General features: G+C 50.6%; 1 protein-coding gene across 1 annotated transcript in view; it reads left to right on the forward strand.

The window, feature by feature from the left end:
- MCM3AP (minichromosome maintenance complex component 3 associated protein) overlaps positions 1–20,603 on the forward strand; it is a 47,419-nt gene that overhangs the window by 12,799 nt on the left and 14,017 nt on the right. Inside the window, exons 8-20 of the mRNA XM_004602468.2 lie at positions 599–867; positions 3,851–4,013; positions 5,165–5,325; positions 5,891–6,132; positions 6,251–6,414; positions 7,574–7,674; positions 8,033–8,164; positions 8,357–8,470; positions 9,284–9,436; positions 10,356–10,553; positions 12,124–12,192; positions 12,271–12,402; positions 15,479–15,632. Coding sequence (XP_004602525.1) covers positions 599–867; positions 3,851–4,013; positions 5,165–5,325; positions 5,891–6,132; positions 6,251–6,414; positions 7,574–7,674; positions 8,033–8,164; positions 8,357–8,470; positions 9,284–9,436; positions 10,356–10,553; positions 12,124–12,192; positions 12,271–12,402; positions 15,479–15,632 — 2,052 coding nt within the window. The remainder of the gene's footprint in view (positions 1–598; positions 868–3,850; positions 4,014–5,164; positions 5,326–5,890; positions 6,133–6,250; positions 6,415–7,573; positions 7,675–8,032; positions 8,165–8,356; positions 8,471–9,283; positions 9,437–10,355; positions 10,554–12,123; positions 12,193–12,270; positions 12,403–15,478; positions 15,633–20,603) is intronic.

The raw sequence follows: 20,603 nt of genomic DNA on the forward strand, positions 1-20,603 counted from the left end.
TGTGCATGTATAAAGTCAGTTCTGGCACATGTGTGTACTTGTGTGTGTTGTGTTTGCATCTGCCTGTGTGCATGTGGCTGTGTGCATCGGTGCATGTGTGTCATGTGTGTTTGTCTGTGTCTTGTGTGCATATCTGTGAGAGCTGTCATGTGTCCACACATTTGCATGTGTCATGTGCACACATCTGTTGTATGCCTGTGTCATGTGCCCATCTACCTATGTAATGTGTGCTCATATGCACATGCACATGTATGTCGTGTGCATGTTGTGTGTGCCTGTGTGTACATCTGCATGCATGTGTGTACCTGTGTGCATGTTGTCTGCACATTTGTGTGTGCGTCGTGAACTCATCTGTGTGCATGTGTCATGTGTGTGCATCTGCATATGTGCATGTGTCGTGTGCCTATCTTCATGTGTGTGTCATAAGTGCATCTGCATGCGTTGTGTGCATCTGTGCAACGTGTGTGCACATCTGCATGTGTGCATGTGTCATGTGCATCTGTGTGCGTGTCACTTGAAACATCTGTGTGTCGTCTGTGCATCTGCGTGTGTACGTGTGGTATATGTGTGATGGTGACTCACCCTTCCCTGTGGCCAGGACATCACGCAGCAGCACCTGTGTGACCCCCTGACGGTGTCCCTGATTGAGAAGTGCACCCGTTTCCACATCCACTGTGCCCACTTCATGTGCGAGGAGCCCATGTCCTCCTTTGATGCCAAAATCAACAATGAGAACATGACCAAGTGTCTCCAGAGCCTGAAGGAGATGTATGAGGACCTACGGGGCAAGGGTGTGCTCTGTGCTAGTGAGGCTGAGTTCCAGGGCTACAACGTGCTCCTCAACCTCAACAAGGGTGACATCCTGAGGTGAGGCTTAGTCTGGCTTGGTGGAGGGGCTCAGCAAAGCAAGGCTTAGCGCATGGAAGAGCTGGGGATGGGGCAGCTGCTAGCAAGAATTCCTACTGGGGTGGCCCATGGCAGAGTCTGAGTGAGTCTGCACCACTGCACCTTTGGGGATGGTGGTGGTGGGGAGGCCTTATCCCTCCTGTCACTGGGAAACGGGGGAAGCCCCACTGAGAGTAGGTGAGAACCAGGCCTGGTCTGTCAGGTCCCATGGTGGGGAGCAAGAGACAGGTTGGACAAAACCCTGAAGGGGTGAAGAAGCTACTCATTTGCTGCTCCACAGAGAGCAGATACAGGGCACTGCATCCTGGCCTCTCTGGGCACTCACTGGGCTGATGGCACCATTGCCCCTTTGTATGCTGAGATGCTTTTTAGAGCAGTTTATCCTCCTGGGAGCCCAGTCACAAGTAATCTGGATATGTGACTAGTATAAGTTTAAACACTTAGTTTGTGGGGCTGGAACGGTGATAATATAGCATGTAAGGCACTTGCCTTGCATGTGCCTGACCTCTGTTCAATCCCTAGTACCCCATATGATCCCCCGAGCACTGCCAGCCAGGAGTGATTCTGAGTGCAGAGTCAGGAGTTATCCCTGAACATCAAAGGGTGTGGCCCCCAAACAAACACCTCCCCTTGTTTTTTGGTGCTCCCTTAGGGAGCTTAAGATCTATTGAGCCACTCCCACAAACAGTGCAACTGAGGCACAATTAATAATCCCTTATTGCTTTTCATTTGTATGGTTTATTTAGCAATATCCTTTTTGTATAGACACAGGAAGACAATTGATGCTATGCTGTGTAACATGGGAGTTAATTGACTCCAAAATAATATTCACTCCTGAACAGCCATATTTACTTGACTTAAGCCTCAGTTGCCCTTAGTTCCTAGCACTCCAAGAGCAGGATCCCGACGAAGGACTGGTGGACCCAGGACAAGCTGTAAGCTACCCTGGCATCGAAATGGGCCAGGCCAAGCGCCATTATACTTAACTATAAGTTAAGAGCATGGTCACGGACAAATTCTGTCATGACCTAAAAGAGGTAACTGAGTAAGGACCCTGCTGGGGTTAGGAAGACTAACCTGGCCTGAGGACTGTGGTCTGGAATTTATAGTGAGATGTCCTCAGGAAGAACCAGACTTTAAGCTTGATGTATCTCTTATTGTGCTCATATAAAATGACATTACTAGAAATATTATAAGAAGTAAATTTACTGTAACTATTCAAGTGGATTACTAGCTGAGGAAAGAAGAAGGCAACATACCCTGGATGGAATCCAGCCTTTGAGCAGATCTCCTAGTAATCTGGAGTAGTCTCTTTAGATTTTTGTCCTTGAGTTAATCACCTGGAGGAGTGGCCTTACCTTTCTTTGTTGATTTGTAAATGTTCAACCCCACCTTTGTATCCCCACCCTACATGATTTCTTCTTTTTTTTTTTTTTGCTTTCTTTTGGGGGGGGGTCACACCTGGCGGTGCTCAGGGGTTATTCCTGGCTCTGCACTCAGGAATTTCCCCTGGCGGTGCTCGGGGGACCATATGGGATGCTGGGAATCGAACCTGGGTCGGCTGCATGCAAGGCAAACGCCCTACCTGCTATGCTCTCACTCCAGCCCCCACCCTACATGATTTCTATATAAACTATGCTATAAGGGGCTGGGGAGAGTACAGGGTGGCAGAGGTCACAGGGTTAGAAGAGGTCAGAAGAAGAAGAGACCAAGAGACTGAAGAAGAAGACAACGGCAGCAGACTAGAGATCAAGAGACAGAGAGTGGACAGCACAACGGCATGGACAGAAGACAGAGAGTTTAAGAGAAGAGCACAATGCCAAGTTTAGAAGTAGAAGATGAAAGTTAGAAAAGGACAGACTACCAAGACTGGAGAGGAGAGCCTGGGACTGGAAACAGAGACCAGAGGAAAAAATACAGAGATGAGAGTCAGGTAGAGACTTGAGAGACAGATAGACAAGAGCACAATGGCACATATAGAAGCAGAGCACAAAGGAAGAAGATAGAAAGAGAGCGCAATAATGAAGAGAAGAGAAGACAATGAGACGAGGTGGAAAACTGAGACTTTGGAGACTTTGAGGTCTGTGAGAGACTAGGATGATGGAACTCCAGTGACTGAGACTACAGCTGTAATGATGACTATGACTGCACCGTAAAGGGAGAGATGGGATGACGCCAGGGAATCTGCCCATCGCCCATTCTTTGCCCATCATCCTGGCTCGTGGTGAGGTCGCTCCCAGTCCACCGAACGCTGCCTTCGTGTCCTGCCTGCGCCCGGCCTGCGCGAGGACCTGCCTTCACAACAGCCCATTGTTCCTACTTCTTATGTATTGTTTCTTGTGTTGTTGAGTGAGAAAACTCATACCCCCTCGCAAACAAGAAAACCTCAAACTCTCAGTTTTTCTCAGAGGCTGCAAGATGCACTGGGTATGGAGTTGGACTGTGCTGACCCTGTGGCCCTGTTTGAGTCATTCAGGCCAGTCACCTTATCTGGTTGAGCATGATGGAACGTGATTCTTTGGATGTTGCCTTTGAGCATAGTGCCAGTCAGTGGGTATTGAAGTAGTTCTCAGTAAACCCTCAACTTCCCCTGTGTTCGCCCTTTAGAGAAACCCTCTGTCACAGCTAGCCATGAGTGGGGCTCCGAGCATGAAGCTCGTGACCCCGCGAACACTCATCATCCTTCTCAGCACCACTGAGAGCCACTTTCAGCCCAATTTTTCTGTAGATATTTCATCTCAATAATGAATTCCTTTTTTCTTTTTGGGTCACACCTGGCTCTGCACTCAGGAACTACCCCTGGCAGTGCTCAGGGGACCATATGGGATGCTGGGCATCGAACCCGGGTCAGCCGCATGCAAGGCAAATGCCCTACCCGCTGTGCTATCACTCCAGCCCCTCAATAATGAAATTCTAATCTCTTTTTTCCCCTTTCAATTAACAGAGAAGTACAGCAATTCCATCCTGCAGTCAGAAACTCCTTTGAGGTGAAATTTGCAGTTCAGGCTTTTGCTGCATTGAACAGTAATAATTTTGTGAGGTTTTTCAAACTGGTCCAGTCGGCTTCCTACCTCAACGCTTGTCTGCTGCATTGCTACTTCAGCCAGGTGAGGAGTGGGCTGCACTGCAGAAGGTAGAGCACAAGCCAGACTTATCCACTTGGCCCACATCATGTCCTGTGAGGCCCAGGTTGTCACAGCCATTTTAGTGGGTCTCGGATGTGACCCGTTTCCCAGGACACACACTGCTGGTCACTGCCCCTGTGTGCCAGGGAGGCACATGGTAGGGCAGGTAGTATGTGTCTTCATCCCCTTCATTGTCCATGCAGATGGAGAATCCAGAAGTCAGGAACTGGACCAGCTCAGGTGTGGCGACCACGCTGGAGGCCCTAAGTCCCTCTTGCTGTATTGATCTTTGATGTGTCAGGCTGCGCCTTGTCGGGAGAGGCCCTGGGCACCACAGCACCCCTGGGTCACCCCTGTAAAGAAATGCACACACCACAGCACCCCTGGGTCACCCCTGTAAAGAAATGCACACACTTAGAAATATCCTGGCTTAGAAACCCATAGAATTCTGACCTGCATTTGCCGGATGAGTTTAATGATCCTGTGCTTGTCGCACAAATGTAGAAAAGTGCAGCTCTTGGAGCTGGAGAGATAGCACAGCGGATGAGGTAATTGTCTTGCACATGTTCGACTTGGGTTCCTTTCTGGCACCCCATATTGTCCCCTGAGTGCAGAGCTAGGAGTAAATCCTGATCATTGCTGGGTATGGCCCAACCCCCCGCAACCCCCGTCCTCCCCAAAATATGCAGCTGTTTGTGCCCATCAAGGTACACTGGGCCATAGCCTGCAGTTCCTTCTGTCCACCCCAGTTGCACCAATTGCACAGCTCTGCATAAGGACACCTTGGCATGATGCCAGAGCACCCTTGTCCTCAGCCATAGATTCTGCCAGCTGGAGGGCAGCACCTGTGTCAGGTGCTGATTCCAAGTCCTCTGGGAGCAGTGACACCCTCAGACAGCGAGTCGTTAAGTGTGTTGGGGCAGTGGTGGGATCCACGGGATAGGCTGCTTGCTGTCCTCCCGGGCAGCATGGATGCGCCTGTGTACACGTTCCTGGGCGTCTTCTGTTGTGTGCAGGAATACTTGGCCTGGGTCCTAGTGCCATGTGGCTCTTAGGAGGCTGAATGCAGTGTAAATGCTTTCATGCCATACTCTTGGTCCCCCAACACTGCCAGGACACACTTCTTCTTTCAGATCCGCAAAGACGCCCTCCGAGCACTCAATGTGGCTTACACGGTCAGCACTCAGCGCTCCACAGTCTTCCCCTTGGATGGGGTGGTACGCATGCTGCTCTTCCAGGATAGTGAAGAGGCCACTGACTTCCTCAACTTCCATGGTCTCGGCGTGTCTGATGGGTGAGAGTGAGTGGAGAGTGGGCTGGGCCTCTCCTGTCCATGCTTGAGTCTGGTCGGTGCCCCTTGTACCAGGTCTGGGTCCTGGGCCCTTGGCGATGGGCTGCGCCTGTCTTCAGTGCAGCTGAGCACATGGCACCCAGCTTCCTCAACTCCAAAGTGTTTGAGTCATGGACCCAGTTCTCCATGATTCGAAAACCAGTGCTTTTCCTGAGTAGGACTAGCCTGATGCTGTAGTCAGGCCTAGCTTCCTGGGGCAGAGTACATGGAAGCCTGGTGAAGCTCAGGGCAAGGTGTCTTAGTCCATACCACCTCAAGTACCCTGCTTTTCATCGCCTGTCCACTTGTCTGCCAGGTCGAGGCTTGATTTGAGGGGACCATGGCTCTGGGCAAGACAACAGGCATCTGTGCATGTATGTAGTTCTGTGCATGGCTGTGAGCATGCTGGGCCAGGCGGCCTCAAGTCCCTTGTACCATCTCAGCTGCCCATGCCTTATATGTGTGATTCATGGGAGCTCTGAGTGGCACATGCTCCAGCACTGATGTGTGTCTGCCTTTGTTCTGGCAGCTTCGTCGAGCTGAGCCGCTCTGCATTCCTGGAACCAGAGGGGCCTTGCAAGGCCAGAAAGTCAGTGTTTATCACGCGGAAGCTGACGGTGTTGGTTGGGGAAGTTGTAAATGGAGGCCCGTTGCCCCCCGTACCTCGGCACATCCCTGTGTGCAGCTTCAACTCCCAAAACAAGTATGTGGGGGAAAGTCTGGCCACAGAGCTGCTGGTGAGCACGTCCAGGCCCAGCTTGGACCCCGCCGGTGAGTCATGTCATAGCTACTGCCTGCCAGCCGCAGGAGCAGTTCCCCATGGTGCCCTGCTGGGGGGGCGGGTCCTAGGTTGGGGCCTTAGTGCCTGTGTTTACCTGTCTCTTTGCAGGTGCAGGGAGAGGAGAAGAGTGTGATACAGAGGCAGACGCGGCTCCAGTCGCAGGCCTCCCTCAGCCCCTTTCTGTGCCTGTGTCCCTGCTCCCAGTGCCCAGTCTGTTCCCGCCTGCTATGCAGCCCGAGCTGCAACCTCCGAAGCCCATGTATTCTGACATGGTACGGACCTTTTGCTGCTGCTTGTCTTAAGTGGGCCTGGGGCCACCTGGGCCAGGGCTCGAGCTTGTGACCTTTCTACATGCTGAGGGAGTTTATAAACCACCTATAGGGAGCATAGGGCAGGGAGCACACAGCTCCCCAGTACTGTGTCTCCAAAGCCTCTGTGGAAACTTGATTCCAGGCAGGGCCCTATCTCTATGCTCAGTCTCTGAGCACTTGAGGGGTCGAGGGCCTGAGTGGGCTTGGAAAGAGGGCTACTGTGTCCAGTCATTCTCCAGAGCACTCCCACAGTACATGCTGGGCCCACTCCTGCTCATTCCAGGAGCAGAGCAGTGAGGACGAGGACTCAGGTGGTCTAGGTGAAATCTGATGGGGATCCCAGGATATAGAGACCTTCCCCAGCACTGATGTGGGGCAGCAACTTAGTTCCCTGTCAGCACTTGGAGGCCTTGGGAGGGCACATGCTCCCAGACCCTGACTCAGATACTGACATTAACATAGACACATAGACACACTGAAAACAGACACACATTGACACAGATATACACTAACACAGATACACATTGAAAATAGACATACAGACACAGACACACACTGACACAAGATACACTGACACAGACACACACTGACACAGACACACACTGACAGACACACTGACACAGATATACACAGACAGACACACTGATACAGATACACACTGACACAGAGATACACACAGACACACTGATACACACTGATAGAGACACACACAAAGACACACAATGACAGACACACACTGACACAGACAAACTGACAGACACACTGACACAGACATACACTGACACAGAGTCACACTGACAGACACTCTGACACAGACACACTGACACTGACCAGGGCAGGGAAGCCTCAGTGAGGGAGTTACTCACAGACATCGGACTGTGAGCCACCATGAGGAGTGAACTATGGGCTTAGCCTTTCTTCCCCTCCTTAGAAAGCTCCTAGTCCTTAGCCCGTAGAAGAATTTTCTGGAAGCAGTATCACAGGACCCCAGGGTTGTCACTGGGCTCTGGGGTAGAGGTGAGGGTGGGTAGGGTCTGCACCCAGGGACCTGCTCCCAGGACACCAAAGGTAGATTAGACACAGGGTTTCACTTTTTCTACCTCACCCCCGCCTCTCCTAGGACCTGGCACTGGTGGTGGATGAGCTTATCCAGGAAGTTCTTCAGGAAGACTTGGAGGAAGTGGGCATCGCAGGGGCAGCCTTTGCAGCCACAGCTCTGGGGTATGCACGTCCTGCCCCAATGTTCTGCTTACAGTTGTCTGATTGGTCTCATGCTGCTTTCTATTTCTGTCTTGTAAGGGGAAGCATTAGTTCCTGGCACTGCTTGGTTTCCACCACTGCCTATGGGTTGTGTTGCCCTGATGGTCCAGCACTGTGTGCCCAGGCCTTGGCCTGCATACTAAGCTATGTGTTTCGTGTTGCATGAATGACCTCAGAACCCAACATCTTTGGCAGAAGGAATGCCTTGCCCCTGAACTCTTCATTCTAAGAACCAGAGACTTTCAGCCAGTATTGGGAGCTCTGTGTTGTGCTTGGCTCTGTGCATTTCTTTTGTACATGACCACTGTGCTCTGTGCAGTGTCTCCAGTGCTGCCGCGGAAGAGCTGCTGACAGCTACCACCATGGGCATTCTAAGGCACGTCGCCGCTGAAGAAATAAACAAGGAAAGGGAGAGGAAAGCAGAGGAGAAACGGCGGGCTGAGGAGGAGAGGTCTGCACACTTGTGCTGCAGTGTTGGCTGGGAGTGTGGGGACTGGCACTGGGTGCTCTTGCTGCTCCTCACCTCACCATTGGCCTCTGACCCTGGCCCCTCACATCCAGCTGAACGGTGAGGGGGGGGTAGCATGGCCCACATTCCTCCTGTATGACCACATCTGCTTTTCTTCCTAAATTTTATCTTCAGGATGAAGCAAGAGAGAGAGCTGGCATTGATGCAGCTGAGCCAGGGCTTGGCTGCAGAACTGATGGAACTTGTGCTGAGGGAATGTGTGAGGGAAGCCTGTTGTCAAGAGTGGAAGTAAGTGAGTGCTGACATATGCAATTGTCGGACCGCTCATGCTCCCCTGGGTGTGGTCAAAAGGCCTGTGGCCAGTTTTTCGGAACAGCCTTTCCTGTCTACTCAGGATGGCTACTTGAGCCCTTACACCTTGAGCTATAGTGATTGGCTGCAAATGGGCGTAGAGGGGCAGGCAGGCATGCAGATAACTGTCTCCTGCATTTCCCAGAGTGTGACAGCAGCTCTGACATACATGGCACAGCTCAGCAAATAGAGAAGCGCAGTCCCTGTGTGAACAGCATGATGTTTGGAGAACACCATACCATGTAGTCTATGGGATGTGGAGGTGTGTAGTCACTGTATAGTTCCCATGTGAATGACATGGCGTAATGAGGGCATGTAGTCCTCTTGTGAACGACATGGCATTTATAGGGCAGGCTGTATAGTTCCTTTGTGCAGGACAAGGTGAGCCATGGCATCTCTGCTCTCTGGAGCCTGTTTCCTGAGAGATTGTGCATGGTGGTGGATGTCGTTCGTAGTTTCAGGGAGGGGTTAGGAGAACAGGGACAGCTCCACAGCTATCTCCTCATGGAACCGTTATATGTCTATGAGCTGCATTGACTTTCTGACTGAAAGTATTTGCTATAGATCTCTTGTTGACAAAATTTTGTCATAGCAGTTTTCTTTTCATACTGGCTGATCTGTGGGCTATATTCTGGGGATATCAAATTCAGTAGCTCCAAGTGCACATGTGGCCCCGTGTCTGGGGTGTAGGGTCCCAGTGACATGTGAGAACCTGGTAAGTGGGCTCTGGTGCTGATAACTCTTTCTCAGGAGTGCTGTGGAGGTGGACCAGAAGGTCCGCATGGCCCGTTGCTGTGAAGATGTCTGTGCCAACCTTGTGGATTTGTTTCTTGGGGAGGAGATTTTCCAGACTGCAAAGGAAACCCTCCAGGAACTTCAGTGCTTCTGCAGATACCTCCAGCGGTAAATCCTGTGTCACTCATGCATGGGGAGTTTTTACAGCTTGCACTTTTGGGGATAGGTGGTCACAGATCAGGTACACAAAACAGGTTTGTAAAGGTTGCAAATCATGGGGGCCAAGAGTCAGAGTAGGAAAAAGAACTAGTGTGTTCAGCTCACTGTGCCCACATGCCAGACAGCAGCTGTGCATGCCCACAGGTTGTGGCTTGAGGACAGCTCAACGGGAAGCAGTTCTGAGTGTAGTGGAACAGGCTGCAGTATGTGGGCCAGTGAAGTGGGTCATCTGGGCTTCTGTATTATAGCCACGTAGACAAAAGGAAAGCAGTGGGTAGGCATCACACTGTAGCTCTTTGGGAACGAGAAGGTACGTGACTAGACAGGGCCACTGCGTTGCCATGCTGGTCAGTCATTGGTGTTTCCCTGGGGAGGTGTGGGTTCTATCCACTGAGTGGTGATCTGCTTCATAATTGAATGTAGACTACATCACCGCACCATCACCCTTGGGTCACATAGTAGAAAAGGACATTTGGTGGCAGCCACAAGTAGATCCTTCACTCCTCGACAGCCCGAGCACTGCGCCACCCACTTGGGGGCCTGACTAGTGGCTGTCATGGCCCCAGTCTCCTTTCCTCCAGGCAACAGGAGGTGGTGGGTGGAGTGTGGAAGCCCCATGTCGTCATTGGCGGTGCCTGTGGGTACTCCATTGAGCTTCTTGTACAGACCCTGCCAGTGCTCACGGTGGCTGCCAAATGAGGTGACAGTTCCTCATTTGCCTTGTTTCCTCACCCCTTGAAGGTTTAAGAGTCCCTTCTCACCCCTTTTCAGTGTGGGATGTGGCTGAGAAGGGCCCGAACTCAGGACCAGCACCTAGTACTGGTGTGCATGACCTGGGTGCACTCCCCATGACCATGTCATTCTGCAGGTGGAGGGAGGCCGTGGCAGCCAGAAAGAAACTGAGGCGCCAGATGCGGGCCTTCCCTGCAGCACCTTGCTGTGTCGATGTGGACAGCCGGCTGTGGGCACTGGCGCCCAGTGCAGAGTGCCCCATTGCTGAAGAGAACCTGGCCAAGGGCCTGCTGGACCTGGGCCACGCAGGAAAAGTGGGCATTTCCTGCACCAGGTTAGCCCGTGCTTGCACACATGTGTGCATATGTGTTTGGGAGCTGGTGGGTGGGTCACAGGGCACCATGGGTCACAAGGCGGGAGGGTCACAAGGCAGAACCGCCGCTCTGGATCTGGCTCTCGCTGCTTAGGCTCTCCAGCCTTTTGCTCTGAGACACGCTGGGTCCTGCCTATGTCAGTTCACCTTTGGTGGTGGGGCCAGAGGACCTGTGGCCTCCCTGCCCTCACCCTGGTCCTGCTGTCTCTTACCTGTTTTCTACTGTTCTCTTCTGGCTGCTATGTAGACAGATAGTCAGCAACTCCTCTGCCCTCTCCCGGGGCTTTTGCTGCTGTTTTTGTGGGGCCCACCCCCAGCAGTGCTTGGAACAATGGGCGCTGGAGCTCAACCTCTGGCTCCATCTAAGCACATCTGTGTCTTCTCCCCAGTTATTTCCTTTACTTAGTGCAGAGCTGGGGGCTGAACCAGGGCCCAGCACTTGCGAGGTGAATGCCTGCTGTGGCTCTGCCCCTTGGGTGCCTGAGCCTGTGATCAGCTCCCACCTGAGTTCTGATCCCACTATGCACACTCAGGCTCTCTCTGCCAGCCAGGCTGCTGCTGAGGGGGCTGCCAGGGAGGGTTGTGAGAGGTGAGATGGAGAGACCCGGGCTTGTGATGTCCTCCTTGTGCTGTTACGGGCTTTCCTGAGACTCTGGGGACCTGTCACGAGATTGGGATCCTCCTGTTAGTGGGCAGGTACTCTCCTGACCCCTTCATACCTCTGCCCTAGCCTTGGGGACTTGGGCTTCCTGGGCACAGCTCTGACCTGAGTCCCACTCTCCCAATCTCTGTTCTTCTTTTGTTCCTCTTGGTGATTTTCCTCTGTGCTGAGCGCCTCCCACAGCCTCCTCAAAGAAACAACTTCCCCTTCCCTATGATCAGCTCCCAGCACAGGTTGGACCTGGATGCCTACTAGGGGTTGTGCCTTGGTCACCTGCCTGCCCTTCTCACGGTCACCCAGAGTCAAGGCCTCAGGGTGTCTGTCTCCTCTGAGCAGCCTGCTGACATTTCTCTAGAAGGAATCACTACTGTCTGTGTAGTGGCCTGCAATTCATGAGCACGGACATGCCCCTGTTTGTTCTTGTCTCCCAAGTGTTCCTGTACTTGGTGAGACACTCAGGAGCAGTCACTGTGCTAGAAACTGCCACACGCTCATCACTATCATCTCTTTCCCCCCCTCATCACTGTCTTCTCTCCCCTACCCTCATCACTATTATCTCTTCCCCACCTTCATCACTGTCCTCTCCCCCACAACTGTCATCACTGTCCTCTCGCCCACAACCGTCAGCACTGTCTTCTCTCCCCTACCTTCATCACTATTGTTTCTTTCCCACCCTCATCATTGTCCTTTCTCCCTCATCCTCATCATTATCCTTTTCCTGACTCTCATATTTGTCTTCTTTCCCTCACTCTCATCATTGTCATCCCTTCCCGACCATCATTACTGTCCTCTCCCCCTGCCACCTTCATCGCGGTCTTCTCTCCCGCACCCTCATCACTGTCTTCTCTGGCCTGGTCACTCTCTCTGCAGGTTGAGGTGGCTCAGAAACAAGACGGCCCATCAGATGAAGGTCCAGCACTTCCACCAGCAGCTGCTGAGGTGTGTCATGTCACATGTCTTCCTACCCCATCATGCCCTAGGTTTGCTGTTCTGCTCATGGCTAATTGTTCCCTGCAGTGATGCAGCTTGGGCACCCCTGGACCTGCCGTCACTTGTGGCTGAGCACCTCTCCAGGGAGCAGGAGAATGTGTTTTGGAAGCTGGTGCTGATGTTGCCCGGAGAAGAGCAGTGTGCAGGGCGTCCTGCCAGGTCAGGAGCTCCAGGGGGAGGGCAGAACAGCCATGTGAGGGTCCGCAAGGGGAGTCTGCCGTGGGGTGCAATCATGGAATACCTCCCCTGCAGTGGGTAGCACAGTTGGGCTCTATGGGGTGTACTGTCCTGGTCAGAGGGTACTGTGGATTGCTTTAGTACTGTTGTGTCTCAGAGCCTATAAGTGCTAACTGTCACAGTGCCATGGGAGGAGTAGTCATAGAGCCACTGACTGTCACAGAACTGGGGGAGGAATGGTCACAGGGCCACTGACTTCTTGGGGGCCAAGGGAGTGTTGGTGGTCATAGAGCCGGCTACTGACTGTTACAGAGCCAAGGGATGGTTGGTGGTCATTAGGGCCACGGTCATAGAGGCCAAGGGAGGAGAGGTCATAGGGCTACTGACTGTCGTGGGGGCCGAGGGAGGGTTAGCGATCACAGGGCTGCTGACTGTCACGGAGGCCTAGGGAGGACCAGTCATAGGACCACTGACTGCCACAGGTTCTGAGGGAGTGTCAGTGGTCTTTAGGTCCACTGACTTTCCACTCCTGAGGTGGCAGTTTATACTTTGCTCTGCTTCCTTTTGGGAGGGGTCTGGTCAGGGTTCCACACTTGGCTGTGCTGGAGGTGGGGCATTATTCCTCATGCTTGGGGCACCCTGTATGGTGTGGGGATCAAATCCAGCCCACTACAAGCAAGGCACGTGCCTTAAGCCCTGTACTATTCTTCTGTTCCTCCTTTTTTCCTTGGGAAAATGTTTTTTAAAAAGAAATGTAAAAAACTGGGGCTGGAGCGATAGCACAGCAGGTAGGGCATTTGCCTTGTACGCGACTGACCCAGGTTCGATTCCCAGCATCCCATATGGTTCCCCGAGCATTGCCAGGAGTGACTCCTGAGTGCAGAGCCAGGAGTCAGCCCTGAGCATCGCCGGGTGTGACCCAAAAAGAAGGGAATAAAGAAATGTAAAAAATTGATAGGATGTTATCCTACAAGTAAAGCATTTTCAGGGATTCACAGATGCAAATCCAGTACTGTCACTGAGTCATGTACTTGACCCAGAAAGGGTTTTAACATGTTGCCACCAGCACTGCAGTCTGTGTTGATTAAATCACATCTGAGTGTGAGCTCCTGGTGTGTGCACTGACTTCATGTTAAAGCAGCTGAAGAATGTTGCTTCTCTTATTTAATAACTGTTTTGCTGAGATATAGACTTCACCTTATTTAATAGCTTTGTCTGAATTACTTTCATTTTCAGTTCCAGAATTGCATGCACATCACTACTGTCTAATTCCAGAGCATTCTTTCACCGAAAACGTAATCCTAGGCTGGAGAACTGGGACAGCGGGGGGGGGGGGGGGCGGGGGGGAGGCACTTGCCTTGCTGCCCGGAGTAAGCCCTGAGCACTGCCAGGGGTGGCTTTTTCGAAGTAAAAATAAATAAATTAATTAAATAAACACTAATTTGCTCTGCATTGGCACTCCCTGTCTCTGTCCCAGCCCTGGGCCTCTGCTAGTTTGTATCTGGTCTCTCTGCATGTCTCTCCTAGAGTGTGTGTGGGGTCTTCTGTGCTGACATCTGTTCCTTAGCAACCACCCTGTCTGGGCTCAGTCTGGGCTCATTCATATAGCATGGATCAATGCAGTAAGACAGCCTTTTTTTTTTTGTCTTACCTATTAATACTCCTTGTGTGAATATAGCACATTTTCTTTCTCTGCTTGTCCAGTGGTAGACATTTGGATGTTTTCTGTTTTTCTCAGGCTGCCTAGAACAGTGTGTGTAAGTGTATAGGTACGTGGCTGCAGTTCTCTGGGTTAAAGGCCTTGGAGTGGGATTGCTAGGTTGCTGGTAACTAACACCTGAGAATCAGAAAACCCTTCCCCGTACCCGTCAGCAGTGGGAGTGTCAGCTATTTCCTCTCTCAGATCGGCCTGTGCTCTGTTGCTCTGTTTGGCTCCTGGCTCTTGTTGAGCATGTTCAGGCTAAGGAAAGAGAAAGGCGCCTCAAACATTTGTCTCAGAGGCAGCTGAGCACAGATAGGAGTTGCAGTGTCTGGAGGGGTGGCACAGTATTCGAGAATCCACCTTTCCAGCACACAGTCACAAATTTAAATCCCCAGTGTCCCCTGTACACTGAGGGGGAATGAATTCTGGGTTCACAAGTACCACATGGCAGCCAGCGATATACAGGGCTTCGCTCCCGAGTGCGCACTGCAGACAGTCTTGGCTGGGATGAGTGACACCGTGGCCCCATGGTGTTTCTGTGCTGAGGGTGAGTCTCTGCCTCCACGCTTGTGAGCAAGTGAGAGAGGGCCACAGCACCTGTAGCACAGCTTCAGGGAGTGTGCTGGCGCTTCTGGGGCACCAGGCAAGGCTGCCGGTTTGTGGCCATCACAGCCAGGACAGAGATAAGTTGCAGTGCTTTAGGAATGAATGAAGATTCATAGTTAACGGCACCTCTAATAATTTGCTAATATCATTAGGAACTTTATGTCACGGAAAAGTTCTAAGATGTCAAGTATGAGAAATTTGTCTTAAAATGTGTATGACTCGTAAGCTGTAGCTAGAAATTTAAAACACAGATTTTAAATGTGTTTTAAAACCTATAAACTTAAGCTCTAGCTACCTCTTCTGTCGCTCTAAACCCTTGTTCTGCTTTAGGATGAACTTATTCCCCAAGTGCTTTCCCCTTCACCAAACAGCCAGCAGAGTTCCTTGCAGAGCATATGCCTTATGGGTATGAGGGCTGGGCTCCATCCCTGGAACCCCCCAAAGAGTGAAATAAAATCATAGTGTGTTCTACTATGTCACTTCATGGTGCTGAATAGACAGTATAGGGCTGAGACTCTTGCTTTACGTGTGGCCAACCCCAGTTCGAGAGTCCCCTGAGACCTACCAATAATGACCCCTGAGCATACTAGGTTTGGTTCCAACATCCCGCCATCCCCAGTAGATTCATTAGCCTGTAAGGCTCAGTGTCTATGGGCCTAGACTGTATAATATTTTTCTAACTTCTTTCCTGAAAGTTATAGTTCAAATTCAGAATTTTCTTCCAGTATTCTTTCTGTTCTCTTTTCCCAGAATTCTAACAGATTGGTTAAAGGTCAAGTTCATGGGAGATGGTGGATTTGTGGACGACACTTACGGCGATACTGGTGGTATTCAGACCCTCACGTTGTTTAACACTCTCAGCAGTAAAGAGGGGCATATGGTTTCTGTCAGTGTTTGTGTAAAGGTGAGTAGCAGTCACTTGATGTGCTCATTCTGCTCTTCTTGTTTTTGCTCATCCCCAGAGCCTGTTGATCATGAAAGTGCCCTTGGGTGGGGTCATGTGACTGATCTTAAGTCTCCACACACGCATTGTCCCTGCTTGTTCTCCTTCCAACACACGTGTGTGTCCCTGCTCATTCTCTCTCCACAAATACATGTCCCTGCTTGTTCTCCTCCACATATACATTTCCCTGCTTATTCTTCTTCCACACACACACACACATGTCCCTGCTCTTATCCTCATACACACAAGTTCATGGTCATTCTCCCTCTACACACACTTGTCCCTGCTCTTTCTCCCTCCACACACACATGTCCCTGCTTGTTCTCCCTCTACATTTGTGTGTCCCTGCTCGTTTTCCTTACACACATACACACACAGACACATGCGCGTGTCTCTGCTCATTCTCCTTCTACACACACTTGTCCCTGCTCATTCTCCCTCCTCACACACGTATCCCTGCTTGTTCTTCTTTCACACACACACACACACACACACACACACACACACACTCACACACACACATTTCCCTGCTCATTCTCCCTCTATACACATATATCTGTGATCATTCTCCCTTTACACACAAGTGTCCCTGTTCCTTCTCCCTCCACACATGCATATCCCTGTTTGTTCTTCCTCCACCCACACATGTCCCTGCTTGTTCTCCCGCTACATGTGTGTTCCTGCTTGTTCTTCTTACACACAAACATGTCCCTGCTCATTCTTCCTTCATACACACATGTCTGTGGTCATCTCCCTCTATATGCCTGTGTCCCTGCTCATTCTCTTTCCAGCATGATAGCACTGCTTGCACAGAGCGTCAGTGCCCTTCTGTCTGCGTCCTTCAGGTTGTAGCTTGGCCATATGTTTTTATGTCTTGATTTTCCATTTTGTATACTCACTGTGTCCTGAATATAAAGTAATGCCTTAAGCTAGGAAGAGCTCCAGTGTAGTGCTTACCTTGCAGCCTGAGACCCGAATTCATGTTCGAGCCCTGGGATGTGGCCTCAATACCTCACTGTCTGGTTCTGTATCACTGGGAGTGGCCTTGAGACCCCCTGAATACTGCATGGAATGCCCCATATATATATATTTTTTAAAGTATTGCACATATAAGAGCTTTAAAAGTACGCAACACAGAGCTTGGGAGTGCAACTCACCTGGAGAACACTTACCTTGAGACCTTGGGTTTGATCTCTTGGAATGCAAAAATGAACGAGTGATAGAGTAAACATACAGTATTAAATAATAATGATAAATCAGTGAATGATAAGCTCATACAGAATAAGGGAACATAAAGAAATGTTGTGATTTAGAGCCCATTACACACCTGCCTTTCGGGTGTAGTTAGGAGCATCTTTTCTCCTACAGTTCTAAAGGAACAGTTTTGCCTTCTAGTCTGTGATTCTTTCGCTCCTTCTTCTTCATTCTTCAGTTCTGGGATGGACACCTGCTTGTGGGGAAGTGTTGAGGGCAGCACTGGCTCCCTGGTAGCCCTAGAGCATCCCTGTGTCCTGCTCACACTGCCACCTCTCGGTATGGTGCCCTGTGTTCTTGCTAGGTGCCAATTAGGGCAGGGTTAGTTGGGAGACAGATTACCTGGTTCACCTCCACTTTTGTCTGTCAGAGGTTAGGTGGAAATGGGCTTGGGGGGGTTGCCGAAAGCAGCAAAGGGAAGACCTACTCCAAGTTTGCTCGCTTGTGTTCCTGCATGTGGCTTTTCCTGAAGCAGCTCTTGGCACAGAGAGATGGCATTATCCGTTTGGACCTGGCCTTGGAAGGGATGTGCAGCTCACCTCTCCCTCCTTGAGGGAGGTTTCTTCCCTGTTGCTCTCTCTGGGATGAGGGTGAGGCCATGGCAGCCACCAGTTAAACTGGCCCTCACTGTCCCCTGGGTCAGCTCCCAGTGTCCTCCTACCTCCTTTGCTGGAGAGAAAACTGAGATGGAAAGAAGATAAAATGCCACGGTCTGTGCGGTTCCTTCTTGCATGGAAGGTCCCTGAGGCTGACGTGTGCTGGTATGTGCCTAGTGCTGCCGGGTAGTGAGAGCAGAGCTGTTTCATGCTTTTACAAGGTTGTGTGCTTGACAGCATGAGCTACCTCCCCTCGGGCACCTGGCTTACTTGGTTTAGTCCCTTTTATGAACTGCAGGAGATTTTCTCGGTTCTGCTCTGGAAACCTTCACATTTGCTTCATAGTGTAACTCTGCTTAGAGAAGTGGACATTGAAGGGATTTTTCTGGCCTGTTTAGCTCCACTGACACCATCCTGTGATGCTGCCGACATGTCTACTTATAAAAATTAAAACATGCTTGTGCACTTGCGGAAGGGGGTGATGTGTGTGTTGTGTTGTTCGTGGGCTCTTGGGGCGGCAATTCTCTTTCTCGCTGCTCGCATTTGGTGTTCTCAAGCTGCTGTGTATGGACAGGATCAGGATGGCTCCTCCTTTGTGCTCTGCTTCTGTGTGTGCCACTGTGCTCTCTTCTGTCTGTCTCTGTATCTCTATCTCTGTCTCTGTAGTCTCTCCTCTGGTCTCTTTTGACCTGTCTCTGTCTCTGCTTCTGTGTCTTCTCTCTTGCTTCTTTGTCTTCTCTGCTGCTTCTGTGTCTTCCCTCTTGCTTCTGTGTCTTATCCTGTGTCTTCTGTCTTGCCTCTGTGTCATTTCCTCTACTTCTGTGTCTTCTTTCCCACTTCTGTGTCTTTTCTTGCTTCTGTGTCTTCTCGCCTGTGTCTTCTCTACTGCTTCTTTCTGTGTCTTCTGCTGCTTCTGTGTCTTCTCCTTTGTTTCTGTGTCTTCTCCTTGCTTCTGTGTCTTCTCTCCTGTGTCTTCTCTGCTGCTTCTTTCTGTGTCTTCTGCTGCTTCTGCGTCTTCTCTGCTTCTTCTGTGTCTTCCCTCTCTTCTGTGTCTTCTCCCTTGGTTCTGTTACAGTCTTAGTTTATATAGCAATCACATAGGGTGGTGACACAAAGGTGGGTTGAACATTAACAAATCAACAAAGAGGGGTAAGACCATTTCTCCAGGAGATTAACAAAATCTTATCTAAGGAGATTATTCCAGATTACTAGGAAATCCGTTCAAGGGTGGGATCCAAACAAGGGTGTGTTGCTTTCTTCCTTTCTCACCTAGTAATCCACTTAAATCACTGTCACTGTCATCCCGTTGCTCATCGATTTGTTCGAGTGGGCACCAGTAACGTCTTTCATTGCGAACTTACTGTTTTTGGCATATCCAATACACCACGGGTAGCTTGCCAGGCTCTGCTGTGTGGGCGTGATACTCCAAGAGGGGTGGAGGAATTGAACATGGGTTGGCCGTGTGAAAGGCAAATGCCCTACCCCTGTGCTATTGCTCTAGTTGTAGTAAATCTACTTCACATATTCTAGCAATGTCATTCTGTATGAGCACAGTAAGAGACATATCAGACTTAAAGTTTGGTTCTTTCTGAGGACATTCACTGTATATTCCAGACCACAGTCCTCAGGCCAGGTTAGTCTTCCTAACCCCAGCAGGGTCCTAGTCTCATCGTTACTTTTGAGTCATGACAGCATTTGTCTATGACCATGCTCTCAACTTATAGTTGTGGCGCTTTGGCCTGGCCCATTTTGATGCCAGGGTAGCTCACAGCTTGCCCTGGGTCCATTCCGTCCCTCGTCGGAACCTGCTTTTGGGGTGCTAGGAACTAAGGTCAACTGAGTGAAGAAAGCAGATGCCTGGGAGTAAATATTGGAGTCAGTCAGCTCCCAGGTTACAAAGCATAATATTAACTGTCTCCTGTGTCCATACAGAAAGGACATTGCTTTAAGGTAAACTAAGTTCCCTGAGGCAAGGCTAAAAGGACAAACCCCATGTTATCTTACATCTACTATCTGTTCCTTCCTCTAGCTGAGTTCTGGGCTCTGCAGGTCGGTCTCCTCTGTTGTCCTCTGGCCTCCGTAAACCTGCTCTTCTGTTTGGGGTTCTGCAAGTCACATGGTGCTCTGATGATGGGACATGCTTGTCTTGGACCCCTTCCTGTCTTTCTCCTGTCTTCTCTTGAACCCCTGCAGGAGAGGTTCAGGTCTCTCCTGTCCTCTGAGCTCATTTTCTGCCCATCTATTGTTTTCTGGCTGTTTTTTCTATTGTGTTCTAAGAGTTTTTTTTGACATTCTGTTGAACTTTTATTTCATATGGATCAGAGCATTTCCTTGCTCTTTTTATATTCCACACCTGACGGTCATTCCTGGTGGACTTGGGCTCAGAGAACCATATGTAATGCCAGTGATTAAACCTGGGTCAGCTGCATGCAAGGCAAGCTCTCTACCCACCCTGCCTGTTTTTGGGCCTTCTGTTTTCTTTTTTTTTTTTCTTTTTGGATCACACCTGGCGATGCACAGGGGTTACTGAGTGCTCAGGGGACCATATGGGATGCTGGGAATCGAACCTGGGTTGGTTGTGTGCAAGGCAAACGCCCTACCCGCTAAACTATTGCTCCAGCCCCAGGGCCTTCTATTTTCTTATTCTGATTATGTTTCTGTTGTCCCTTCTTTCTTCCTTTTCTACATCCAACAGTGCTCAGGGGTGCTCCTGCCTCTGTGCTCAGACATTGCTCTTGGTGGTGCTCAGGGGACAATGTGGTGCTGGCAAATTAATCTTCTTGTATTTTGTGATTCTGGGTTTCCCTAGGTGCTTCTGGTCTTACTCCTTTATGTTGGAGGTCTTTGCCCTGTGGTGAGGTGCTTATGCTGGGTACAGGGAGCTGATCATCAGCCTCTGGCTTTCTCCCCGATGTGGTTCTGCCTCCTGCTTGGGTGGGCAACATCTGGTGCCTTAAGGCTTGGTGAGGGGCCTGGTGTGCAGTCAGGCCAGGATTCTCTTTGAGGCACTGCAAGGGGCTGGACAACCTGCTGCCCTCTGCTCTGAGGCTGACTGAGCTGGGTGCTCTGTCTGAGCTCTTGG

The sequence above is a fragment of the Sorex araneus genome, chromosome 2 (assembly GCF_027595985.1).
Source record: "Sorex araneus isolate mSorAra2 chromosome 2, mSorAra2.pri, whole genome shotgun sequence".
Lineage (NCBI taxonomy): Eukaryota > Metazoa > Chordata > Mammalia > Eulipotyphla > Soricidae > Sorex > Sorex araneus.